We start from the raw sequence: 27,764 nt of genomic DNA, 5'->3' as shown, positions 1-27,764 counted from the left end.
TTCCATTGCTTTATATGTCTTTTTTACAACAGTTTCCCATTATCTTAAATAATATAACTTTGTAATACAGTTTGATAACTGATAAGATAGCATTCCTCCTCATTTATCTTAAAAATTGTCCTGGCCATTTTTGATTCTTCAAGCTTTTATATGAATTTTAGAATTATTGTATCAAATTTCACACAAAGGCTTGGGGAGGTTTTAAACAAAATCAACTTTATTGTGGTATAATTTACATGTGATAAAATACACCATTTTAAGTATCCTATTCTATGAATTTTGACAAAAATATTCATCAGTGTAGAATTAAGTCTGTCACCTTGGACTGTTCCATTGTGTTCATCTTTCCAGCCAGTTCATAAGTTCTTAAGTTCTATTCCCCACCCTAGACAACCACTGATCTGTTTTCTATTTTTTATACTTTGAAGTTTGTCTTTAGTAGTTTCATATAAATGGAATTGTGTGATGTGTACTTTTTTGTGTCTGGCTTCTTTTGATCAGTATAATGTTTTTGAGGTTCATTCATGTCATGTATATGAGCAATTCATTCCTTTCTCTTTGCTAAGTAGTGTTTCATTGTATGGCTATACAATTTGTGTATCTGTTCATTGGTTGTGGGCATTTTGGTTGCTTTAAGTTTTGGTTATTATTATTAAGGCTGCTGTGAACATTCATGTACAAATCTTCATGTGGACATTTGTTTTCATTTCACCTGGGAGTAGAATTGCTGGGTCATATACTCGTTTGATGAGAAGTTGACACACTATTTTTCGAAGTGAGTATCATTTTACTTTCCACCAGTAGTATCAACACTTGGTATTGCCCGTATTTTTAATTTTGGCCATTCTAATGTGTGCATAGTAGTATCTCATGTTTTAGTTTGCATTTCTCACATGACTAATGACATTGAGCATCTTTTCATGTGCTAGTCTGACCACCTGAGTGTGAGAGTGAGATGAAGCAGAGATGAGACAAACGTCATTATTTGATTACCAGTATTTATTGCTAGTTTTAATGAAGTTCAGTTATTTGAATCCAAAGACTTGAAACAAATATACTACAGTCAAACTAAGTAACTATAAAGCAGTGGCAGACAAGGTTTTGTTCCATCTCTCTAGAAATGACATTTTCCTATGAGGAAAGGCCAGTGAACTACAGAAGTAGTTTGGAGCCATTGTATTTTCATCCTATTGCACTTCTGAATTTTTTAACCTGGAGAAAATTTTAGGAGTAGGGGTCAAGATCTTTCTTGCTGAAACCAAGTCAGAGCCCACATTTGGATCCTTTAATCCTGAATCAATTCATCCCTGCCCTTTAAGAAATAATGCTCTCACCCACAGGTTAGGGAGAAGTACCTGGTGCCACTTTTTAATGCCTTTTGTTAATTTACTGATTAAAGATGCGCTGAAGAATAGGGGCTTGGTGGTTTTGATAAGCAAAGAAAAAACTACCAATGCTGCATCTTTGCTTTTAGGGTCTTCTCCTTTCTGCCACCATCCATCGTGAGGCACACGAAAAACTATGGTCCACGTTGCTGTAAGAGAAGCTTTGGCGCCAGTACTGGTAATGCATTTATAATTTTTTGCTCTTTAGAGATGAAAGATTATCTTTGGCCTCATATGATGAGTAAGAAGCTCTCAAAAAGACACCTCAGCTAAACCTCAGGCTTCTTAAATGCTTTGCATAATTCTTCCAAATTTATTCACACACATTATTTATTCAACTCAGTATTTGCTAACAAAGTAGCCCCCATGCCCTACATTCTTTGGAAGGAACCCAATAACAGGGAAATAAATATAGTTACATGGTTAAAAAGAAAAGTTGCATCGACTGTTAGAAAGAAGTTTCATAATGAATTGCTTGTATGTAGTTTCATATTTCTTAAACTGCTACTTGATTTCTATTATTACTTATATTATATATATATAAATATATGTTATTGTATATTATTTATTATTGTATATCTTCATTTCTATTTACTATTCATTCCTCGAATTAGCACCTCTGCTCTTGGACGTATTCGTAGAGTGGAGTGCTGCTACAGAAACTGTGGGAATTTGAGTCTGTATGACCCCCTCCATGGTTACCTCCTTCTCTCTGGTAACAATAGCCACCTTGTCTATTATCCTCCTTGCAGATTAGCAATGTGTTGGTAGTGTTGGAGCTAGACAGTTCATAGGAGGGTGTAGATTGTCCAAAGTCACACCTTGAGGAGCTTTCTACTTGTCTAGAACTGCTTCCTGATTGGCCTTCATTACAATTGGAATGGCTATAGCAAGATTCCAACTGGCCCTGGCTTTGTTGCCCACATGTTCTTGATTGTCTGTGAATACTCTCATTTTCATCAGACTTGCCACTCAATGGGCTGCAACTCCTACTTCTTTCTTTTTGGCTATATCCTGACCACTCCTGGCTATTTCTTCTTGATTGATTAGGGGTTGAGCCCACTTTGGGTCTACTGTCCTCACCATGAGTTCCACTTGAACTTGACCTACAACTCTCTTGTAATTCATGTTGCTCATAGCTAGAACATTGACCAGATCCAGAACCACATCGTCCAGAGCTAGATGAGTGACATGAGCCAGTCCCATATTGTTCAGAATTAGAACACTGGCCCAAGCCAGATCCATGTTGACTCTGGGTAGAACACTGAGATGAGACAGACCCATGGTGGCCATAGCTAGAAGACTGACCTGATCCAGATGTATGTTGACCACAGCTTGATGACTGTCCTGAAGCAGAACCTTGTTGTCTGTAGCCAGAGGATTGACCATATCTGGCTTCATGTTCTCCAGAGCTTGGTGACTGACCTAAGCTAGATCCATGCTCAAAGGCAGAAGATTTTCCTGAGCTAGTCTCATGTTGACCAAAGCCAGAAGAGTGACCTAATCCAGACCCATGATAGCCATATGTGGAGGACTGACCAGAGCCAAAATGATGTTGCCTGTGGCTTGAAGATTGGCTTGATCCAGACCTTTGGTGGCCATAGCTCGAAGATAGACCTGAGCCAGACCCATGCTGACCGTAGCTGGAAGACTGTCCTGAGCTTGATCCATGATGACCATAGCTAGAAGACAATCCAGAGCTAGAACCATGCTGGCCACAACTGGAAGACTCACCTGAGCCAGACCTGTGTTGGCCATAGCTAGACTGACCTGATCTAGACCTTTGTTGTCCAAAGCCAGAGGATTGACTTGAAGGAGAATGATGTTTTCCATGCCTAGAAGGTTGACCATACCCAGATTGGTGTTGTCCATAGCTTGATGACTGACCTAAGCCAGACCCATGCCAACCAAAACCAGAAGACTCTCTTGAGCTAGAACCATGCTGACCAAAGCTTGAAGATGGACCTGATCCAGGCCCATGTTGGCTGTGGCCCGAAGACTGACTTGAGCCAGACCCATGTCGACTGTGGCTAGAAGACTGACTTGAGCTACATTGACTTGACCCACATTGACCATAATTGGAAGACTGACCTAAGTTAGACCCATGTTGGCCACAGATTGATGAGTGTTCTAAAGAAGAACCATGTTGTCCATAGCTAGAGGATTGACCTAAGCCAGATCTCTGCTGATTAAAGCCAGAAGACTCTCCTGAGCCAGACCCATGTTGCTGAAAGCCAGAAGACTGACCTGATCCTGTACTATGTTGGCCATAGCTAGAAGACAGACCTGAGCCTGACACAGGTTGACCATAGCTGGAAGACTGTCCTGAGCTAGATTCATGCTGGCCACAACTGGAAGACTCACCTGAGCCAGACCTGTGTTGGCCATAGCCAGACTGACCTGATCTAGACCTTTGTTGTCCAAAGCCAGAGGACTGACCTAAAGGAGAACCATGTTTTCCATGCCTAGAAGATTGACCATATCCAGATTGGTGTCGTCCATAGCTTGATGACTGACCTAAGCCAGACCCATGCCAACCAAAACCAGAAGACTCTCTTGAGCTAAACCCATGCTGACCAAAGCTTGAAGATGGACCTGAGCTAGACCCATGTTGGCTATGGCTAGAAGACTGACTTGAGCCAGACCCATGTCGACTGTGGCTAGAAGACTGACTTGAGCTATGTTGACTTGAGCCACATTGACCATAGTTGGAAGACTGACCGAAGTTATATCTACGTTGGCCACAGCTTGATGAATGTCCTGCAGTAGAACTGTGTTGTCCATAGCTAGAGGATTGACCTAAGCCAGATCTCTGCTGATTAAAGCCAGAAGACTCTCCTGAGCCAGACCCATGTTGCTGAAAGCCAGAAGACTGACCTGATCCTGTACTGTGTTGGCCATAACTAGAAGACAGACCTGAGCCTGACACAGGTTGACCATAGCTGGAAGACTGTCCTGAGCTAGGTTCATGCTGACCACAGCTGGAAGACTCACCTGAGCCAGACCTGTGTTGGCCATAGCCAGACTGACCTGATCTAGACCTTTGTTGTCCAAAGCCAGAGGACTGACCTGAAGGAGAATGATGTTTTCCATGCCTAGAAGATTGACCATATCCAGATTGGTGTTGTCCATAGCTTGATGACTGACCTAAGCCAGACCCATGCCAACCAAAACCAGAAGACTCTCTTGAGCTAGAACCATGCTGACCAAAGCTTGAAGATGGACCTGAGCTAGACCCATGTTGGCTATGGCTAGAAGACTGACTTGAGCCAGACCCATGTCGACTGTGGCTAGAAGACTGACTTAGGCCATGTTGACTTGAGCTACATTGACCATAGCTGGAAGATTGACCTGAGTTAGATCCATGTTGGCCACAGCTTGATGAATGTCCTGCAGTAGAACTGTGTTGTCCATAGCTAGAGGATTGACCTAAGCCAGATCTCTGCTGATTAAAGCCAGAAGACTCTCCTGAGCCAGACCCATGTTGCTGAAAGCCAGAAGACTGACCTGATCCTGTAGTATGTTGGCCATAGCTAGAAGACTGACTTAATCCAGACCTATGTTGGCCATGATTAAGAGACTGGCTTGATCCAGAACTCTGTCGGCTGTAGCTGGATGACTGACTTGAGCCAGATCGATGTTGACTACACCTAGTGGACTGACCTAAGCTAGATCCGTGTTGGCTACAGCTTGGTGACTGTCTTGAGGTAGAACTATGTTGTCGATAACCAGAGGATTGACCTAAGCCAGATCCATGTTGGGTGCAGCTGGAAGACTGTCCTGAGCCTGACCTGTGTTGGCCATAACTGTGTATCTCACCTGAACTTGAACTAGAACAATATCCTTGTTGTTCACAGTTTCCTGAGTGATATTCTTCATTTGATTCTTGCCATCTCTGTTGAGAGGGCTGGCCTGAGCCAGAGCCATGACCACAACCAGTGGGCTCATTTGAATCTGACCAGTGGTCTTGTCCTCCACAACTGCCTGAGCTGAATCCATGATCCTGCTTACTAGGGGACTGGTATGATTTCTTCTTATGTTGCCTATTCCCTAAAGATTCATTTGAGTCAGACCAGTGTTGGTCAGAATTGAAAGACTGATCCTCTAAGTGACACACATGCCCTTGTGTTCCGCAAGTGCTGGACTGACTTGCTGACTTTGATCTTGTTCTAGAGTTACTTAAATGAGAATAACCAGCTTCTTCACTCCTAGACCTTTCATGTCGATGAGAGCCATGCTTGTTTTTCTTACTGTCCTTGAAGTGGCCTGAACTTGACTCTCTCCTTCTATCCTCAGAGCTTTGCCTATGCTCAGAACTATATAAGCTTCCTTGATGCCGTATCCTTCTGGATCTGGACCCAGGCCTGTGTTTAATGCTTCCTCTGGAGCCCCAGGAATAGGAATCATGCTCGCCTTCACTCCAGCTTGAATGACTAGATGATTCTTGCCCTTCTTCCTCCCCTTCTGTTTTCCTCAGTTCCTCTTGGTGCCGGTGACTCTGATCTCTTTGCTTTGATCCTGAAGCTTGGCAGTAATCTTTGCCGATGATTTTATTACAAGCCCGAGCCAGCTTGAATATCATCAAAAGGTACTCAGTAAAGTCAACTTTCTTGTTGTGGTCTTTATCCAAATTTTGCATGATGGTATCTACAGTGTCTGGGTCATCTGGATTCTGTATAGGGACAAGGTACAAAGGGCAGCTCTGTCAGTATGCGGCACACTCCAAGCTAACCAGTTGAAGGAAGGCTGTAGAAATGTGAATGCTTGGCTTACTTAAGTGGAGCTCAATCTCATAGTCCTTTGGGCTGGACTGCCCTATCCTGAGCAGATAGAGAGAAAGGAATAGGCAATGAATAATAGTGCAGTGAGAAATAGCTAGAAGAGGATGCAGCTGGAAGATGACAGGGAACAAGGGAATTAATTATTTTTTAAGGAACAGGTCAAATATGAATGATTAGCTAATTTATAAATAATAATTTTGGATACTTTCATTAATTATATATAGCTTTTCATTATTCATCCAGCTTTTAATTATTTAGCTGATTGATTAACTCACTCAACAAAGATTTATTGTGCACCTATTACCTGCCTAGCACTGAGTCAGGCTAGGGATAAAGCAATGAAAAAGTTTGGTTCCTGAAAAAATGGAGCTTAAAGTTTACTGGGTAAAACACACCAACTTAATAGTACCATGTACTGTGATAATGTTTCTATGAGAAAACATTACACCAGAGGACAACCACTGGGGATTCAAGGATAGTTAATGAGAAGAAGTGATATCTTTTGAATGATGGGTTGCAGTTAGCCAAATAGAGGGGTAGGAAAAGAGGGAAGGGAGCAGAAGATTGTTGCAGGCAGAGGGAACAATATGAACAGAGAGCTGGAGGGGAGAAGAAGCATGACTTATACACAGAACTGAGAGATCCAGGATTGCTAAGTAGAGCATCTCAGCAGTTAAGAGATATGGCTAGAGAGAGAAATAGAGACCAGATCATGCCTTTTAAGTTGTGTCAAGGAACTTTGGAGTTAATTTAAGAGCTGGGAACTGTTGAAGGATTTTGAGTTGAGTTCTGAAATGATTAGATTTGCATATAATGCTGAGATTGGAAGTAGAAGGTGGCCTGACCCAGAGGACTAGAATGAGTGATGGAGAGAAATGAACTGTTTTGAGAGACTCTTGGTGAATTCTTTGGAGGTTGGAGGGTGGAGGAAACTGCTGAAAGAAGAAGTCAAAAATGGCATGACATGATGCCTTGGTCCAATAGGAAGAGAGAGTTTAGAGAGGAAGAAGGTGAGTTTTGTACCTGACACAGTGAATTTAAGACATCTGTAAGGATCCAGATAAAACTGTTCAGTAGGCAGCTTAGTTTAATGAATTGAAGACCAAGAGCTAGATCTAAGTTTACAAATATTTATCTCCTGAGCCAGCGTTTTAGGGTGGTGGTCACCCCATTTTATGATTTAGGAGTAAGACACTAATTTCTAGAACTCAGAGGCCTTATAGTGTAATAACCCCAGAAATGGGCAGTGCTCAGGATGTTCTGGGCTGAAGAATGAAAGAAAGGGAAGAAGATACATTTCACCTACTTTGCAGTTTTTCTGAGGACCCACTTAGCTCACACAGGACATTAATCAATCTATGGATTTTTTTCTATTGTTTAGTAGGATCACTTTTGTCAGTCATGTTATGGAAACATTTATGGGTCAACTTTTGATCTTATTTCAAGCATTTGCTAAACCCTGTTCTCTAACACCAATAGGAGAAATCCTCTAGGCATTTGACATATATGACAAAAAGGTAGGAAGAGCTGACAAAAAGATTTGCAGCTGTCGTCAGTCCTGACATGAAGTTCTTACCTTTAGAATTTGATGAAACTCGTTTTCCAAAAGTTCTTTCAGTTCTGCCTTGTTCAACATGTCACACTCCCCATCCTGGGTGGCATATTGGTAGAAAAGATCAATGACGGTGACAATGCTTTGCGGGAGTTTAGGCATCTTTTTGTAAATTCAGTTAACCTAAAGGGGAAATAAGAACAGAGACACATCTATTAGTGTCCTTTTTTCTTGCTTAAATAAGCAGTTTGAGTCATTTTTAATAATAGCTCATTATTAGTCAGCCATGATTAATTTCATCCTATCATAACCAAGAACCAATTCAGAGTTGAAGGACTTGTTCAAGCCATGTAGCGAGAAAGTGATGTAATTAGGAACAGGGTCTATGCTCTTTTCCGATTTCTGAATGAAGGTAGCAGCAATGACTTTCTGTTCTGGGCTCCCTGCCCATCATTTTAAGAATTTTAAATTCTGGAGCTGTAGGAATCCTAGGTGCACCAGTCCATCACTTTTTCAGTTCCTCTCTAGGTTCCAACCATCACACTGCGGAGGGACAGGTCACTCATCTACATGCCTGCCTGACTGCAACTGAGGGGCACCAGGCTCAACTGGACGCTCAAGATTTGAGGCCAGAGAAAGTAGACAAAGTAGGCAAAGCCAAGCACAGGCCTGGGCATGAGCCAGATGCAGCGGCTGTGAGGCTCTGCTCCTGTTTTCATTCTGTAAGCAGCGGCTGACCCTCAGGCTTTACTGATTACACATCAGAGAGAAGAAGCTGAGAGCACAGGAGGCAGCCTGCCTGGTTGATAATGAGAGCCTTGTGATCTTTAAGGAAATGACCCTGAAGAAGGGGGGTACTACCAGTCCCAGTTATCTCTTCATTTTCCTTCTCAATAAAATTAAACTTATACCAAAGTTCCCCAAAGTATATATGTTAAAAAGAAGCCTGGTATCCAGAGCCTCTTTGCCTTAGAGCATATCTGGGACTCATAATTTGTAGCCCTAAGTCCTCTGCTCACTTACCTAGTTCACCAGAGGAACAAGTCGGATGGACTGAAGCAGCTTACAGGGCATTGATGGTTGGGATAGTGGCCTTTTTATAGAGGGAATAATGGTCCATTTTAGGGAGGAGCTGCTCTGTTTGAGATGTCCTAATTCACTCCTGAGCAAGCCCAACTCCACCTCCACCTCCACCTCCATCTCTCTCTCTCAGGTGTTTACCTTCTCACTTCCTTACCTGTTCACCTGCGATTGCATTAGCAGTTCCCAAATCTGGGCTGGTACCAACCACACCTTGCCAGTCTCTGGACACTGAAATGAAGGACATCTTTACTATAAACAAGGTGTGTAGCATAATGCATTGATAACGAATTATGAGGACTTCAACTGAAGTTGAATGGATTGTGTGCAGGAGCATCAGGGACTAAATGTCAAAGAATCATGGAATCTGATGTTTGAAAGGAACCCTAAAGGTTATCTAGTCACATTCTCTTTCGTAAACTAAATTTTCTTATACAGGATTCCAGCCAAGGTGTCACCCATGATTTTATTGGCTTTTGGAATGGATAATGGCTGCCAAGGCCCTCTTGTCTCTTTATCTAACTGTTTAGCAGACCTTGGTGGCCATTCATCAATGTAGCTTTCATTCAGCCACCATCTAACCATGTGAAGAAATCCATGCTCTTTAGCGTGGTATCCAAGTTTTCCCATGATATGGGCTCTGTCCTCTCTACAGCCACGTCTCTTCACTCCATTTTCCTCTTTGTGCTCCACCAGTAATTAACCACTGAAACTGTCCTGAATATACCATACTATTTCATTTGGGGGCGGATTTTTTTTCTCATTATTTGCCTAGAAAACTCCTATTCATTCCTCACAACCACGAAATCTTTCCTGAGTGATTTGAGGGAGAGTTACAATTGTGCCCCTTATTCATAAGGAATTATCTGTGAGGACCTTGCTCTGCACTCCCTCTGTTGTGAACATATAGCACAAATCTCATTGAAGCCGAGTGAAGTCACATAGACTTAAAACTTGTGCAATATGATCATTAAGATTTGGGAAGGAGTGGTAGCAACTATTGGGAAATGATAAATTATATGACTCCAGATTCAAACATTATTAGGCTATATGTTTTCTTCTGAGAATTACTCAGAGAGCTGCAGAGTCAGTATCCATTGTGTGTTTTCTTTGGATGCCTGGTTTGGGCCAGGTTGTCATGCTTCATCAGAGGTGTGACTGGGACTGTGGGAGCACAGAGGAGGTGGAACTTCCTGAGTGAGGGGTAATTTCCTGGAGGAGCCCGCTGTTACCACAGAGGGAAGAAAGGGTTGTGGGTGAAGACTGTTCCAGGTGAGACATGGTCTTGGGGCCACTGCTCTCCTACAGGAGGGACTGGCACACTTTTTGTGTAAAGGGCCAGGTAGTAAATATTATAGGTTTGTGGGCCGGATGGGCTTTGTTGTAACTACTCAGCTCTGCTCTTGTAGCATGAAAGCATTGGTAGATGATTTGTCAACAAATGAGCATAGCTGTGTTTCAGTAAAACTTATTGATTGACATGACCCTTAAATGTCATAATTTCACATGTCACAAGTTTTTTTTTCCCAGTCCCTTTAATATATAGACAAAATTCTTGGCTTATGGGACGTACAAAAATTGGTGATGCCCTAGATATGACCTGTGGACTATAGTTTGCCATTCACCCATTGGCTCTCTTCTATATTTGCTTGTCAGGAAGATTTGCCAGGAGAGGAGAATCTCAGAGGGAAGAGAAGAGCTGGGAAGTGTGGGACGTCAGAACCACTAATTGTTGTGAGAGAGAAAAGCCTGCACGTCTGTGAATGTCAGCGAATGTGAGGTGGTAAGAAAGGGAACACAACAAGGGACCATAAAAGGGAGGTGAATTTTGACTTGATGGAAGGAAGAAATTTTTAACATCTGCGTTGGCTGAAGATGCAGTGAGGTCTTTGTGAGGCTGACTGAAAATGCAGTGAGGTCTTTGCAAAGTAATTGAATTTATTATCAGGGATATTAAAGAAACTTGCCTGTATCATATAAACAGTTTTAATCCTATCAAGGCTTTATTTTCTGAATATCCTCCAATATTACCAACAAACCAGAATTTGGTTGAGCTTTATTTCTTGGTTTGTGTCATGAAATCAAGAGGCATGTTGAGTGTGCATTTGGCCTTTTGTCTACCTTTTGAGAATTACTAAAGTTACAGTCGAATTAGAATGTCAAAAATGTTTTTTCCAAAACTGAGATTCATTATTTTACCAGAGTATATGCTCCACATGAACAGGGTGGAAATGAAGTTCCCCCTCATCAGTTTGGTTAGTGATTTTCCCCATGGAGATGACAGTGTTCAGGAGAAGAGATTTCTTACGGTATGTGACATGTTCTAGGTTTTTCAGCGCCGTATGTGTTGGCGGAAGAAAGGAAATCACATTCCCCTTTATGCCAAACACAGTGCTTTGTGCCTGTTTGTATATCATTTTGTTAATCCTCCCAACAAGCATATGATGTGGGTATCAGTACTCCATTTTGCAGATGAGAAAACTGAGGCTCAGGGAAAATACGTAACTTTTTAAAAGTCACTTAGTTATTAAGTGGAGAAGACAAGATTTAAACTCAAATCTGCTTCTTCTTGAGAATAGGCAGGGAATAGGGGACTATTCATGTCTTGGAAGAGGAAGGCTTTGGGGGCCAGTTCTGGAGGAATGGAGTTGTCTGGATGGCACTGTTCCTATAGCACCATCTGCTGGGTCTTAGGGAAATGCTAGGGAGTCTCCTTGTCCTTTCCCCTCATCTCCTCATGCAGTTTGTGAGAGTTCTTTGTAGCTTAGTCTCCATGAATGAGGAGACTATGTAAAAAACAGGGACATAACAGGCAGTGAATGTTGATTGTTAGGATTTCGGGGCAAGTCAAGTCAAAAGAAGTTAGATATAATGTAAAAGTGCTCAACTAGCATTTCCCTCCATATCCTTCTCTCCTCATACAGGGGTCATTGTTTCTCTTATCTCAAAAAATTTAAAAATGGATCTGATATAATTTTATAGCTTAGCGTGTATTATCTGAGAGGTGGGCCAGGTGTGCTGACATATCTTTCTGCTCCAGACCCAGGCTCTGGAGTAACTCTGCTTGAGTATTGGCCTTTTGTTCAGTTCTTTTTCTCTCAGTATTTCCCCTTTTCTCCTTCAGGTCCAAAAAAGGCTGGGAATCCAGAGCTCATTCTTATTTGTCCTCTTAATTATTCTGTCAGTATCTTTCTCTAGTGTGTTTCCATCTCCTGAACTTGCTCTTTGATTGTTTTATTAGCATGGACATTCATAGCCTATATCCCTTAGTTCCTACCTACTTGAGGCTTTCTGCACAGAGGCCTGCTCCATCAAAGTGGGCAGATGAAGGAGAGTGATTTGGAGTGCTTCTTAGGGTTCCTCCAAAGTGTTAAAGAGGTGGCACAAGAGACCTACTAGCATGGGTGGTACCAGAGGAGATGTCGAGCTTCTGGTATGGGAGGGGAAAAGCCAAGACACAGAGACCTTGGTTGTTGGAAGTCAGGTCCAGAACCTTTGTCTTTTATGCACGCGGGGGGTGGGGGAGGTGGGAGGGGTGGGGGAGGGAGAAAGAATGTGACAAATGCAATGAGTGTAAAACTTGTCTCTGTTTTCTCTCTGACCTTCTCTCCTCCTACTTGTCTTCTCCACATAGACTCTGCTGGGGCCATACAGCTTCCCTGTTATCTCCAAAACCTTCAGGCACACTCCTTCCTTAGGAATTTTATTTCAATAATGCTTGACCCTCAGATACCCATTTGGCTTAATCCTTAATCTCCTTCAGATGGTTGCTGAAATATCACCATCATAAGGCCTACCATACCTATTCTATTTGATACATGCTCCTAATTTGCTATAGTATGGTTGGCTTATTTATAATGTAGAGTTTTGAGCAGAAGAGAGAAATGATGTGACTGACTGCTGCGTTGATACTAGACCATAGTGAGATGAGGTAGAATAAGGAAGATCAGTCAAGTGAGAGATGAGGGGATGGTAGTAATCAAGGCCTCTGGCTTGGGTGACTATATGTGTGGTATCATACACACTAAGAAAATAAATAAATGAGAAGGAGAAGGCTTGAGATGGGGGAATGATGATGAATTGTCATCTAATTTATCTCCATCATTGAATTTTCCCACCTTTTAATGACTCAGCTTTTTAAAAGAGCAGTGAGCACTCCCTGTCTCTGACTCCATTATCTTCCATTTACTCTCTAAGCATTTACAATCTGAGTTTCACACTTTCTTTCAGGCTTTTTTGAGGGCTCCTTTTTCATGGCCTGTGCTTAAATGCTTTTGTTTGCAAAGCTCCATCCTTAGCTCGCTGCCTGTTTGCATCAGTTTTTATCATTTATAAAGTATGATAATGGAGCAGGAAAGAAGCAGGACATACTGTTTATAAATTTTTATTGGCAGTTTTTATGCAATTAGATAGTCTGAAATGAAAGACTTGGAAACTCTATGTATAAACTCAAGGGTGTTGCAGTTACAGTGATCTGGTGATGCTGTAAGACCTAATATATCCCCTTTAAGTGTCACGTATAATACCAAACTTGGCAGAAACTTCAAAACTTGAGTGCTCATATTTAACTGTTTTGAGCCCTACATAACAAAATTTTTGTATGATGTTATTATGTTTAAACTTACATCACTAACATACTGTAACTGAGGAGGACAAGTATACACTATCCTTTAAAAGATTAACATTCCTAGGCCAAGGCACAAGATAAAATCCCAGAAGAAGAAATAAGTGATGAGAAGATAGGCAATTTATCTGAGAAAGAATTTAAAGTAATGATGTAAAGTAATGATAGCCAAGATGTTCAGAGAAATCAAGAGGAGTATAGATGCACAGAGTGAAGTTTTTAGCAAAGAGTTGGAAAATATAAAGAATACCCAAACAGTTGAAGAATAAAATTACTGAAATGAACAGTACACTAGAAAGAACCAAGAATAGACTAAATGAGACAGAAGAACGGATCAGTGAGCTAGAAGACAGATTAGTGGAAATCTACTTCAGAACAGAAAAAAGAAAAAGGAATGAAATGAAATGAGGATAGTTTAAGAGAACTCTGGGACAACATGAAGCACATTAATACTCGCATTATAGGGGTCCCAGAAGAGAAGAGAGAGAGAAAGGACCTGAGAAAATTTTCGGAGAGATAATCACTGAAAACTTCCCCAACTTGGGAAAGGAAACAATCACCCAAGTCTAGGAAGCACAGAGAGTACCACACAGAATCAACCCAAAGAGGAACACACCAAGGTACATAGTCATTAAATTGACAACAATTAAGGAAAAGGGGAAAATATTAAAATTAGCAAGAGAAAAGCGACAAATAACATACAAGGGAACTCCCATAAGGTTATCAGCAGATTTTTCAGCAGAATCTCTACAGGCCAGAAGAGAGTAGCATGACATATTTAAGTGATGAAAGGAGGAAACTTACCACCAGGAATACTCTATCCAGCAAGGCTCTCGTTCAGACTTGGTGGAGAAATCAAAAGCTTTACAGATAAACAAAAACTGAAAGATTTCAGCACCACCAACCCAGCTTTACAACTAATGTTAAAGGACCTTCTCTAGTCATCAGACCATAAGAAAAGAGAACAAAAAGAAGAAAGAGGGGGGAAAAAAAAAAGAGGCCTACAGAAGATTGCTTTGGCTGTTTAGGGTCTTTTGTGATTCCTTATAAATTTTGGAATTGTTTGTTCTAGTTCTGTGAGGAATATTGTGAATATTTTGACAGGGCTTGCATTGGATTTGTGGATTGCTTTGGGTAGTGTGGCAATTTTGATAGTGTTGATTCTTCCAGTCCAAGAGCACAAGAAATCTTTCCACTTCTTTGTGTCATGTTGGTTTTCAGAGTATAGGTAACCTTTATTTCTACGTATTTTGTTGTTTTTGATGTAATGGAAATGTCTCTGCCAGTTATAAAATTCTGGTTTATGAAGTGAAAAAAAAAGAAGTGAAGGGCCGCAAATGGCAAAGTATCCTTTTTTATGGGTGAGTTGTATTCTATTGTGTGTGTGTGTGTGTGTGTGTGTGTGTGTGTGTGTATTTTGCATCTTCATTATCTGTTCAACTATTGATGTGCACTTAGGATGTTCTCATATCTTGGCAATAATAATGTTGCTGTTAATAACAGGGTGTATGTAGCTTTTTGAATTAATTCTTATTGTCATTGGCTTTATTCCTTTGATAACTATGTAAGTTTAAAAAGCTAAAGCTCTAAATGTTCTTAGAAACAATGAACAGTACATATATATGTAAATTAAAAAATATGTGCAGTAAAAAAATCTATCAAGCCATGAAAGACATGGAAGAAACTTAAAAGACATATTACTAAATGAAAGAAGCAAGTCTGAAAAGGCTACAAACTGTTATGATTCCAACTAAATGATATTCTGGGAAAGGCACAGCTACAGAAACAATAAAAAGGTCATGGTTTCCAGGGGTTTGGGGAGAGGGAGGGAGGGATGAACAGAGCACAAGGGATTTTTAGGGCAATGAAATTATTCTGTATGATACTGTAGTGGTGGCTACATGTCATTATGCCTTTGTCAAAACCCATAGAATGTACAACATCAATGGTGAACCCTAATGTAAACTATGGACTTTGGTTGATAATAATGTGCCCATGTTGGTTCATCGATTGTACCAAATATGCTATACTGATGAGGGATGCTGGGGGTAGGGGAGTATATATGTGTGCGTGGGGAGGGCTATGTGTGAACTCTGTATTTTCTGCTCAATTCTGTTGTGAACCTGAAACTGCTCTAAAAGAATAAAGTCTATTAAACAGTACAAATGTAATCACATGTTCTCTGTTTAAAATCCTTTGTTGGTTCTTGCTATCAGACCACAGAGACCAAAACACCTTAGGAGGGCTTCCAAGGAGCCTTTTGGTCTGGTTCTGAGGTTTCCAGAACCACCTTACGCCATGTCCCTCACTTTCACCTTATATCTTAGCTGTGCTGAGCTACTGTCAGTTCCTTTAACATGTCTTTATTTTTTTATCTTTGGGATTTTGCAAGAATAGTTAACTCCCCTGGAACACTCTCCTTCCCTGGTCAACCTGGCACATGTCCAGTTGTAGAGATACAATGCACGTTTCTCCTAAACTCAAAAGGCTCATCTGAACCAGCTCTTCCTCACCACTAAATACAGTTAGCCAGCACTCTCTACTTTCAACCACTGCTGCACATTAGTAATATCTTTTTTATTCTACTTTTCACACTATCATATCTTTCCTCCATGGGCAGTGAACTCCTGAAAAACAAATCTATCTTTCTCGTCTTTATTATCTCCAAAATCTAGTGTAGAATTTGACAATTAAATGATTAATCATTTCCTTTAGTCTTCCTAATGAAAGAATGATATTCATTGAGAGCCAGACAACCACCATATTATCTGGATTCTGATCAGTCTAATTCTTATCCTCGGCTTTCTGTTGGAAGATATGTGGAAATGTATTTGGCACGTGGCTAGAGCCCAGACATCCATAGATATGTATTGTCCCAGCCCTTCCTCGTGTGACAGGTTAGGAGAGAAGAGTGGAACAAGTCCTTGGAAGAGAAGAGGAATCAAAACTGCTGGCAGTATGGCCCCACAAAAGCATAGAGACCATTTTGTTCCTTTTCATCTGGAGCTATATAGATAAATCATTTGTTAAATTAAAGCCACAATCTTGTTATTAAAATCTGAGTCACTTTGGTAATAGCATAGGATATGATTGTCATTTACTCCTTTTCTTCTCATATCCCCTAGTCCTCTAAATATTAACCTCTTAGCAGTAAGTGGTCACCTTGGTGGTGTGATTTCTGAACAACACCCTTGTTTAGATCCTGAAATTGCACCATTAGGGAATGACTAGTATTTTTATATATTTTAATGATGTATCTTTCTGGAACCAAGGAGAGTCTTTGCTTCGATTATGATAAACTTTTAATTTTGAGAATTTTGAGAATAATTTTGAGAATTTCAGATTCAACTGATCTTCTGTTAAAGCCTTACTGCCAAGGAAGGAAAGAGACCTTGCTGAGTGAGTATGAAGATTTGCCTTCTCTTTTTGGCTCTATAAGTGGAGCCATGTGCTGGTTTTTAGAGGAAGATGGGGAGGGAAACTGTTGCTTAATTTGGATCAATTGTGTGCTAGTCAGTAGCCTGTAGGAGAAGGAACATGGGCTTTGAGGCAGACCATCTGAGTTAAATTTTGGCTTCACCACTCAGTCCGTACCTTTAGGTAAGTTACTACTGATATCTTTGCTCATCAATTTTATAATTTGTAAAGGGTAAATTATAATTTTTTTACCTTGCTGTATTGTGAAGACAGTGATATGTAGTGAGAAATCAATAAATTTCCATTGTCTTTTTTCTCATGGTAGAAAAAATAACATCATTATTAAGTACTTTGGGTAAGTTCAACTTACAGTAAGTCACTACCAGTAAAGTGGAATATTGCTAGCTGTGGATGAATTTCTTTTTTTGAGGTGTAACTGGCATATAACATTATATTAGTTTCAGGTGTACAACATAACGATTCAATGTTTGTATGCATTGCAAAACGATCACCACAAGTCTAGTTAACATCTATCACCATATATAGTTATAAAACTTCTTTTTCTTGTGGTGAGAACTTTTAAGATTTACTCTTCTAACACATTCAAATACGCAATACAGTTATTAACTATAGTCACCATACTGTACATTACATCTGCATGACTTATTTGTTTTATAACTGGAAGTTTGTAAGTTTTGGCACCCTGTACCCATTTTGATTACCCTGCAACCTCTACCTCCAGCCACCACCAATCTGTTCTCTGGTATCTATGAGCTGATTTTTAATTTTTGATGTTTGTCTGTTTAAGTTCCACCTGTAAGTGAGATCATATGGTACTTGTCTTCCTCTGCCTGACTTATTTCCCTCAGCATAAGGCCCTCAAGGTCCATCCATGTTGTTGCAAATGATAAGATTTCATTCCTTTTTATGGCTGAATAATATTCTATTACATAGGTGTATGTGTATATAATATATATATACATATATATATATATATATTACATATATACACACCTTGTTTTTATTTACCCATTTATCTACTGATGGACACTTGGGTTGTTTCTATATCATGGTTATTGTAAATGATGTTTCAGTGAACATGGGGGCTCATATATCTTTTTGAGCTAATGTTTTTGTTTTCTTTGGATAAATACCCAGAAGTGGAATGGCTGGATCATATGGTAGTCCTAATTCTTAATTTTTTGAGGAATCTCCATACGGTTTTCCACAGTGGCTGCACCAATTTACTTTCTCACCAACATTGCATAAGGGTTCTCTTTTCTCCACATTCTCACCAACACTTGTTATCTCTTGTCTTTTTGATAAGAGCCATTCTGACAGGTCTGAGGTGTTCTCTCACTGTGGTTTTGGTTTGCATTTCCCTGACAATTAGTTATGTTGAGGATCTTTTCATATACCCGTTGGCTATCTTTGTTTTTTAATGGATTTTTGTTTTTGTTTTTTACTGTTCACTTGTATGAGTTCTTCATATATTTTGGATTTTAACCTTTTGTCATATATATGATTTGCATATGTTTTCTCCCATTCAGTATGTTTCATTGGATTAGCCTAGACTTTGTCATATATATGATTTGCATGTTTTCTCCCATTCAGTATGTTTCATTGGATTAGCCTAGACTTTAAGCTGATGGTATTCAAGCTTGACTTCTGTCCTTGTGCTCCTTAGATTTCATGTTTGCACCTGCATAGAGTATCCAATTGCATTTCAAGCTTCCACATATCTCTTTACCTCTAGGAAACTGGCCTGTTTTCTGTCTGTCATATCCGTGTCCTAATTGAGGGATTCATTTACACTCTGACCTTTAATTTTTTTTTCCTAAAGAAAGTTGACAAGGTAAGGGTAGTAGTTTTGAAACATTTCCTCAAATTGTTCAACACTTCTCTCTTTGAAAGATGGGAGTTTTTCTGTTTGAATTTAAGTTAAACTTTGTGACTTGCTTATAGCTAATAGAATACAGAAGAAGTGATTCTGGGTCATTTCTGAGGCTAATACAGAAAAGACCATGCAGCTTCTATTTGGTTTTCTTGGCATGCTTTCACCGGTGAAGGCTGGGTGTTGTGTAAAACATCAGACTACTCTTGGATTTCCAGGCTGTATAGGCCACTTACAGGTGCTCCAGTCAGTGGCCCAGCTCAGCCCCCAGCTGACAGCCAGCATCAGCTGTCAGTCACGTGGATGAACCATCTTGTATGTTTGACCTAATTAATGCTTCAGATGATTGAAACCCTAGGTGACACCTAACTATAACTTGAGAGATCAAATGAGAACTGCTCAGCCAAGCCCTTCTAAGCCCAAAGATCTGGGACTCACCCTTGAATCTACACTCTCTCTTTTATTCCAAAACCAATCCATCAGCAAGTTCTATTGCTTATGTCTTCAAAATATGCACTCCCTCCATTACCTCTCCTCTTGTCCCAGCTGCTATAAGTTTTTGCATTGACTCCTATTATTCATTTTCTAATCTTGTCTTTAATCCCAACTAAAATATATCCTCCATCAAGTAGTTAAAATTATGTTTTTAAAATGAAAAATCAGATTTTTATCATTCTACTGCTCAAAATCTTGCAAAGGCTTCCTATCAAATCACAATAAAATCCAGCCTTTGCACAGGTACCAAAACAAAAATGGACAAATGGGACTACATCAGACTTAAAAATGTTTATGCATCAAAAACTACAACAGAATGAAAAGAAAACCTATGTTATAGGAGAAAATATTTGCGAATCATTTATCTCATAAGAGGCTAGTGTCCAAAAATATATAAAGAAGTCCTATAACATATCAGTAATTTAAAAACTGATTAAAAATGGGCAAAGGACTTGAGTAGACATTTACCCAAAGATGATATGTAAAAAATCAGATGTGCAACATCACAAATTATTAGAGAAATGCAAATCAAAACCATAATGAGATAATATCTCATACCAATTAGGATAGCCACTGTCAAATGTATACAAAATAACTAGTGTTGGTGAGGACCTGGGGAAACTAGAACCCTTGTACACTATTCCTGGGAAAGTAAAATGCTGTAGCTCCTATGGAAAAAAGTATGATAGTTCCTCAAAAAATTAAATATGAAATTACTATATGACCCAGCAATCCCATTTCAATCCAAAAGAATTGAAAGCAGGGTCTGGAAGAGATATTTGCACAGCCATGTTCATAGCAGCATTATTCAAAAATAGCCAAAAGGTAGAAGAAGCCTAAATGTCCATCTGACAAACAAATGGATAAACAAAATGTGGTATATACATACAGTGGAATATTACTCAGCCTGCCTTCAAAAGGGATAAATCTGATGTGCTACAACATGAATGAGCCTTGAGGACACTGTGCTAAGTGAAATAAGCCAGTCACAAAAAGACAAGTACTCTGTGATTCCACTTACATGAGATATCTAAAGTAGTCAAATTAATATAAACAGAAGGTAGAATACTGGTTACTGGGGGCTGCAGGGAGGGAGAAATAGGGAGTTATTGTTTATTGAGTATAGAGTTTCAGTTTTGCAAGATGAAAATGTTCTGGAGATTGGTTATACAACAGTGTGAATATACTTATTACTACTAAGCTGCATAATTAAAATGGATAAAATGATGTATTTTAATGTTATATGTGGTTTTGTTTGTTTTTTTCTACAAATTAAAAAAGAAATCTAATCTCCCTACTGTGGCTTCCAAGATACTACATGATATGATCCCTGTTTAATTCTCAAAAATTATCTCCTGCAGACTTTTTTCCCCAGCCCTCACCCTCAGAATCTCAATACCTGAGGACACTTAGGGGTGGGAAAAACCTAAGGAATTTGGTTGGAAATCAGTTTTTGGTTTTCTCACAGGAGCAGTGAGCTAAGTTATTTACTCTGAATTTCCTCTATTGTTTCCAATTCCTTAAAAACCATTCATTCCTAAACATTCCAATGAAGTTTACTCCATGACCTCTCCACAGAAATAACTGTTTACAAGTCCCGAATGTCAAGTTACCAAATCAATGAACATATTTCATTCTTGATTTTACCTGAAATTTGAAATATTGAAACTTTGATAACACTTTTTTCTTTCAGTGAGAAGTGGGAGATAGAATCATTTTTCAAATCTTCTTTCCAGTGCCTACTTTTTGTGTGACTTCAGTGGTGGGGTTTCTCAATATTCTAGACTTGGTTCTCACTGTCGACCTTCTCATTCAATCATGCCTATAGCTTGATTCATAATGGCAAACATTTAATGGTTTCTGATCGTGTCTTTGGCACTGTCTAGATTTTGCAGTTTTGTAAGGTTTATCTGGGGACAGTACTTCAAACAGGCACATGAGATACCCAAGGAGGGTATTGCCCCCTTTATGTGGCTTATAGAGCACAAACATAGACATGAGATTGTTTGAGGCCAGTTAGAAAAATGAGCTTGTTTTCTGCTTTTCATTCAATCTGTTCTCATATTCCAGATCTTTCAAACTTAGACAAAAAATTTCAGCTTAGCTTTATTTAAGTAAAAGTCAAAGAAAGGCAGACTTCATAAATGCTTTTACAGAACAACTAAACTCAGATTTCTGAGAGACAGCTGCAAAATGTGAACATTGGACTAAGCATTGTCTTATGTATGGTCTGATACTGTGGAAAAGGAAAACTTGCATATGATTCTCACAGTGTGATATTCCTTCAATGGCAGAACCTTGTTCACTGTTTGCTAGATGTATTAGCTCTCCTGCCTAAATCATACATATGTGTGTTTTCTTTCAAGAACAGGAAGACATTTATAAATGGCTTTTCCTTTCTCAAGAAATTTGAGCACATTTTCCTGCTCTCATTAGTTTCTATTGGAAAATATCTCTTTGTGTCACTGTAATAAGGACCTATGATCAGTAGTTCTTCTTTGGACACCTTGCTTCTTTGACATGGTGTATATCAGTCTTTTGGTCATATAGTTTTCCACCGACAGAGAAAAAGCATGTCATTCTTATCATGGGAAGGTAAGTCTTTTTTTGGGGGGGCTGGGGTCTATGACAAATAAGAATGGAAGAGACAAATGATGACATATAATTAGTTATTTATTTTCAATTTTCATGCAGTTCACCTTTTTCGATTTTATATACCTAAGATGATTAATGAATGCAAAAATACAGAGTTCCAATGGAAAGATAATAGAGGCAGGTGTACTAAGCAATGATATTAACATAGCACCTTTGACCTAAAGAATGATTGTCTTATACATTTGCTTACATTGACATATTGGACAAGTATTAATGTAACAGTCTGGAGGATAATGAAATATATCTCTCAGAAGAAAAAATACTTGAGCCCCGGTCTCCTGAATACAGATGGATTCCTAAATTTAGAACTAGACAATATAGATTTCTTCTATTAAATACTTCATAATCAAACACTTCAAAAATTGCTAACAATAAAAAGAAACTACCACCAATAGAAATAAATAGTGTAAATATTTTCAAATAAGGACAAGAAAAGATAGCCAACCTAAACGCATAATGATAGTTTTCTTAATGGCAAGTTGTGTTTGTCATTCTCCTATCCTTTCAGTAAATTACTCTTTTTAAAATTATTATTAGCTTCTCACTGTTAATAAAAGTATCTTTGGAACTGATGAAATCCCAACGATTTTAAACCAGGATGAATGTTACTGGCTGTTATATTGGACCTGATGTATTCTGCAGGGGATTGAGACCTGTCCCTGAAAGACACATGACTGGAATCATGACGGACAAAACCACGCTGAAACTGTCCATATCCTGACTCTCCATAGTCATAATCTGCATTTCCATAGCTGCCATGTCTCCAACCTTGCAATGTACTATGTGCTTCATTCCGTGAGCTGGAACCAGACTTTATATAACTAGGCACAGACTGTCTACCTTCCACTTGGGAATTACCTTCACTGTCACTGAACTGAACACCACTAGACCTTCGGTGTATATGGCTACCAAACACATCTGAGGTTGGTCCGTGCTCAGTCCGTGAGTGTCTGAAGCTGTCTGGTTCCTGCTCATGGCGGCGCCCCTGTCTGTGGCCAGCGCTGCTCCCGGACTCTGCGTGGACAGAGTCCCTCTCTCTAGGGGCGGCCCTGTGCCCTTGCTGAGAGTCTGAGTGCCTAGAGCTGACTCGTGCCCGGCCATGGGAACCGTCCTGCTGGTGCCTTGAGCTGGACCCAGATCTTCCCTGGGAGGCCACAGCTTGTCTGCCTGCACCTTGCTCCGAGCGCTCGCTGTCGCTGGCCGGGCTCACACTGGATTCCCTGCGTGTACGGCTGCCGGGCCCATCTGAGGTTGGTCCGTGCTCAGTCCGTGAGTGTCTGAAGCTGTCTGGTTCCTGCTCATGGCGGCGCCCCTGTCTGTGGCCAGCGCTGCTCCCGGACTCTGCGTGGACAGAGTCCCTCTCTCTAGGGGCGGCCCTGTGCCCTTGCTGAGAGTCTGAGTGCCTAGAGCTGACTCGTGCCCGGCCATGGGAACCGTCCTGCTGGTGCCTTGAGCTGGACCCAGATCTTCCCTGGGAGGCCACAGCTTGTCTGCCTGCACCTTGCTCCGAGCGCTCGCTGTCGCTGGCCGGGCTCACACTGGATTCCCTGCGTGTACGGCTGCCGGGCCCATCTGAGGTTTGTCCGTGCTCAGTCCGTGAGTGTCTGAAGCTGTCTGGTTCCTGCTCATGGCGGCGCCCCTGTCTGTGGCCAGCGCTGCTCCCGGACTCTGCGTGGACAGAGTCCCTCTCTCTAGGGGCGGCCCTGTGCCCTTGCTGAGAGTCTGAGTGCCTAGAGCTGACTCGTGCCCGGCCATGGGAACCGTCCTGCTGGTGCCTTGAGCTGGACCCAGATCTTCCCTGGGAGGCCACAGCTTGTCTGCCTGCACCTTGCTCCGAGCGCTCGCTGTCGCTGGCCGGGCTCACACTGGATTCCCTGCGTGTACGGCTGCCGGGCCCATCTGAGGTTGGTCCGTGCTCAGTCCGTGAGTGTCTGAAGCTGTCTGGTTCCTGCTCATGGCGGCGCCCCTGTCTGTGGCCAGCGCTGCTCCCGGACTCTGCGTGGACAGAGTCCCTCTCTCTAGGGGCGGCCCTGTGCCCTTGCTGAGAGTCTGAGTGCCTAGAGCTGACTCGTGCCCGGCCATGGGAACCGTCCTGCTGGTGCCTTGAGCTGGACCCAGATCTTCCCTGGGAGGCCACAGCTTGTCTGCCTGCACCTTGCTCCGAGCGCTCGCTGTCGCTGGCCGGGCTCACACTGGATTCCCTGCGTGTACGGCTGCCGGGCCCATCTGAGGTTGGTCCGTGCTCAGTCCGTGAGTGTCTGAAGCTGTCTGGTTCCTGCTCATGGCGGCGCCCCTGTCTGTGGCCAGCGCTGCTCCCGGACTCTGCGTGGACAGAGTCCCTCTCTCTAGGGGCGGCCCTGTGCCCTTGCTGAGAGTCTGAGTGCCTAGAGCTGACTCGTGCCCGGCCATGGGAACCGTCCTGCTGGTGCCTTGAGCTGGACCCAGATCTTCCCTGGGAGGCCACAGCTTGTCTGCCTGCACCTTGCTCCGAGCGCTCGCTGTCGCTGGCCGGGCTCACACTGGATTCCCTGCGTGTACGGCTGCCGGGCCCATCTGAGGTTGGTCCGTGCTCAGTCCGTGAGTGTCTGAAGCTGTCTGGTTCCTGCTCATGGCGGCGCCCCTGTCTGTGGCCAGCGCTGCTCCCGGACTCTGCGTGGACAGAGTCCCTCTCTCTAGGGGCGGCCCTGTGCCCTTGCTGAGAGTCTGAGTGCCTAGAGCTGACTCGTGCCCGGCCATGGGAACCGTCCTGCTGGTGCCTTGAGCTGGACCCAGATCTTCCCTGGGAGGCCACAGCTTGTCTGCCTGCACCTTGCTCCGAGCGCTCGCTGTCGCTGGCCGGGCTCACACTGGATTCCCTGCGTGTACGGCTGCCGGGCCCATCTGAGGTTGGTCCGTGCTCAGTCCGTGAGTGTCTGAAGCTGTCTGGTTCCTGCTCATGGCGGCGCCCCTGTCTGTGGCCAGCGCTGCTCCCGGACTCTGCGTGGACAGAGTCCCTCTCTCTAGGGGCGGCCCTGTGCCCTTGCTGAGAGTCTGAGTGCCTAGAGCTGACTCGTGCCCGGCCATGGGAACCGTCCTGCTGGTGCCTTGAGCTGGACCCAGATCTTCCCTGGGAGGCCACAGCTTGTCTGCCTGCACCTTGCTCCGAGCGCTCGCTGTCGCTGGCCGGGCTCACACTGGATTCCCTGCGTGTACGGCTGCCGGGCCCATCTGAGGTTTGTCCGTGCTCAGTCCGTGAGTGTCTGAAGCTGTCTGGTTCCTGCTCATGGCGGCGCCCCTGTCTGTGGCCAGCGCTGCTCCCGGACTCTGCGTGGACAGAGTCCCTCTCTCTAGGGGCGGCCCTGTGCCCTTGCTGAGAGTCTGAGTGCCTAGAGCTGACTCGTGCCCGGCCATGGGAACCGTCCTGCTGGTGCCTTGAGCTGGACCCAGATCTTCCCTGGGAGGCCACAGCTTGTCTGCCTGCACCTTGCTCCGAGCGCTCGCTGTCGCTGGCCGGGCTCACACTGGATTCCCTGCGTGTACGGCTGCCGGGCCCATCTGAGGTTGGTCCGTGCTCAGTCCGTGAGTGTCTGAAGCTGTCTGGTTCCTGCTCATGGCGGCGCCCCTGTCTGTGGCCAGCGCTGCTCCCGGACTCTGCGTGGACAGAGTCCCTCTCTCTAGGGGCGGCCCTGTGCCCTTGCTGAGAGTCTGAGTGCCTAGAGCTGACTCGTGCCCGGCCATGGGAACCGTCCTGCTGGTGCCTTGAGCTGGACCCAGATCTTCCCTGGGAGGCCACAGCTTGTCTGCCTGCACCTTGCTCCGAGCGCTCGCTGTCGCTGGCCGGGCTCACACTGGATTCCCTGCGTGTACGGCTGCCGGGCCCATCTGAGGTTTGTCCGTGCTCAGTCCGTGAGTGTCTGAAGCTGTCTGGTTCCTGCTCATGGCGGCGCCCCTGTCTGTGGCCAGCGCTGCTCCCGGACTCTGCGTGGACAGAGTCCCTCTCTCTAGGGGCGGCCCTGTGCCCTTGCTGAGAGTCTGAGTGCCTAGAGCTGACTCGTGCCCGGCCATGGGAACCGTCCTGCTGGTGCCTTGAGCTGGACCCAGATCTTCCCTGGGAGGCCACAGCTTGTCTGCCTGCACCTTGCTCCGAGCGCTCGCTGTCGCTGGCCGGGCTCACACTGGATTCCCTGCGTGTACGGCTGCCGGGCCCATCTGAGGTTGGTCCGTGCTCAGTCCGTGAGTGTCTGAAGCTGTCTGGTTCCTGCTCATGGCGGCGCCCCTGTCTGTGGCCAGCGCTGCTCCCGGACTCTGCGTGGACAGAGTCCCTCTCTCTAGGGGCGGCCCTGTGCCCTTGCTGAGAGTCTGAGTGCCTAGAGCTGACTCGTGCCCGGCCATGGGAACCGTCCTGCTGGTGCCTTGAGCTGGACCCAGATCTTCCCTGGGAGGCCACAGCTTGTCTGCCTGCACCTTGCTCCGAGCGCTCGCTGTCGCTGGCCGGGCTCACACTGGATTCCCTGCGTGTACGGCTGCCGGGCCCATCTGAGGTTGGTCCGTGCTCAGTCCGTGAGTGTCTGAAGCTGTCTGGTTCCTGCTCATGGCGGCGCCCCTGTCTGTGGCCAGCGCTGCTCCCGGACTCTGCGTGGACAGAGTCCCTCTCTCTAGGGGCGGCCCTGTGCCCTTGCTGAGAGTCTGAGTGCCTAGAGCTGACTCGTGCCCGGCCATGGGAACCGTCCTGCTGGTGCCTTGAGCTGGACCCAGATCTTCCCTGGGAGGCCACAGCTTGTCTGCCTGCACCTTGCTCCGAGCGCTCGCTGTCGCTGGCCGGGCTCACACTGGATTCCCTGCGTGTACGGCTGCCGGGCCCATCTGAGGTTGGTCCGTGCTCAGTCCGTGAGTGTCTGAAGCTGTCTGGTTCCTGCTCATGGCGGCGCCCCTGTCTGTGGCCAGCGCTGCTCCCGGACTCTGCGTGGACAGAGTCCCTCTCTCTAGGGGCGGCCCTGTGCCCTTGCTGAGAGTCTGAGTGCCTAGAGCTGACTCGTGCCCGGCCATGGGAACCGTCCTGCTGGTGCCTTGAGCTGGACCCAGATCTTCCCTGGGAGGCCACAGCTTGTCTGCCTGCACCTTGCTCCGAGCGCTCGCTGTCGCTGGCCGGGCTCACACTGGATTCCCTGCGTGTACGGCTGCCGGGCCCATCTGAGGTTGGTCCGTGCTCAGTCCGTGAGTGTCTGAAGCTGTCTGGTTCCTGCTCATGGCGGCGCCCCTGTCTGTGGCCAGCGCTGCTCCCGGACTCTGCGTGGACAGAGTCCCTCTCTCTAGGGGCGGCCCTGTGCCCTTGCTGAGAGTCTGAGTGCCTAGAGCTGACTCGTGCCCGGCCATGGGAACCGTCCTGCTGGTGCCTTGAGCTGGACCCAGATCTTCCCTGGGAGGCCACAGCTTGTCTGCCTGCACCTTGCTCCGAGCGCTCGCTGTCGCTGGCCGGGCTCACACTGGATTCCCTGCGTGTACGGCTGCCGGGCCCATCTGAGGTTGGTCCGTGCTCAGTCCGTGAGTGTCTGAAGCTGTCTGGTTCCTGCTCATGGCGGCGCCCCTGTCTGTGGCCAGCGCTGCTCCCGGACTCTGCGTGGACAGAGTCCCTCTCTCTAGGGGCGGCCCTGTGCCCTTGCTGAGAGTCTGAGTGCCTAGAGCTGACTCGTGCCCGGCCATGGGAACCGTCCTGCTGGTGCCTTGAGCTGGACCCAGATCTTCCCTGGGAGGCCACAGCTTGTCTGCCTGCACCTTGCTCCGAGCGCTCGCTGTCGCTGGCCGGGCTCACACTGGATTCCCTGCGTGTACGGCTGCCGGGCCCATCTGAGGTTGGTCCGTGCTCAGTCCGTGAGTGTCTGAAGCTGTCTGGTTCCTGCTCATG

The 27,764-nt window shown here is 44.1% G+C and overlaps 1 protein-coding gene and 1 long non-coding RNA gene across 2 annotated transcripts in view; one reads left to right on the top strand and one right to left on the bottom strand.

The window, feature by feature from the left end:
• The window catches only part of LOC140688105 (uncharacterized), a 147,257-nt gene that overhangs the window by 10,221 nt on the left and 109,272 nt on the right, over nucleotides 1-27,764 (top strand). The gene's annotated exons all lie outside the window — the stretch shown is intronic.
• LOC102539876 (uncharacterized) lies at nucleotides 330-8,809 on the bottom strand. Its single transcript, XM_072946552.1, has 3 exons — nucleotides 8,742-8,809; nucleotides 7,743-7,901; nucleotides 330-6,057 (listed from the first exon to the last, which is right to left on the bottom strand). The coding sequence occupies exons 2-3, from the start codon at nucleotides 7,878-7,880 to the stop codon at nucleotides 1,996-1,998; spliced, it is 4,200 nt and encodes a 1,399-aa protein (XP_072802653.1). The 5' UTR covers nucleotides 7,881-7,901; nucleotides 8,742-8,809; the 3' UTR covers nucleotides 330-1,995.

This window comes from Vicugna pacos, chromosome 21 (assembly GCF_048564905.1).
Source record: "Vicugna pacos chromosome 21, VicPac4, whole genome shotgun sequence".
NCBI classification, from domain to species: Eukaryota; Metazoa; Chordata; class Mammalia; order Artiodactyla; family Camelidae; genus Vicugna; species Vicugna pacos.
This window is presented reverse-complemented; position numbering and strand designations above follow the sequence as displayed.

Coding starts and splice junctions, on each gene's coding strand:
- LOC102539876 (XM_072946552.1), bottom strand. CDS start 7,880: ATGCCTAAACTCCCGCAAAGCATTGTCACCGTCATTGATCTTTTCTAC. Junction 6,058..7,742: donor AGTTTCATCAAATTCTAAAG/GTAAGAACTTCA, acceptor GTCCCTATACAG/AATCCAGATGACCCAGACAC.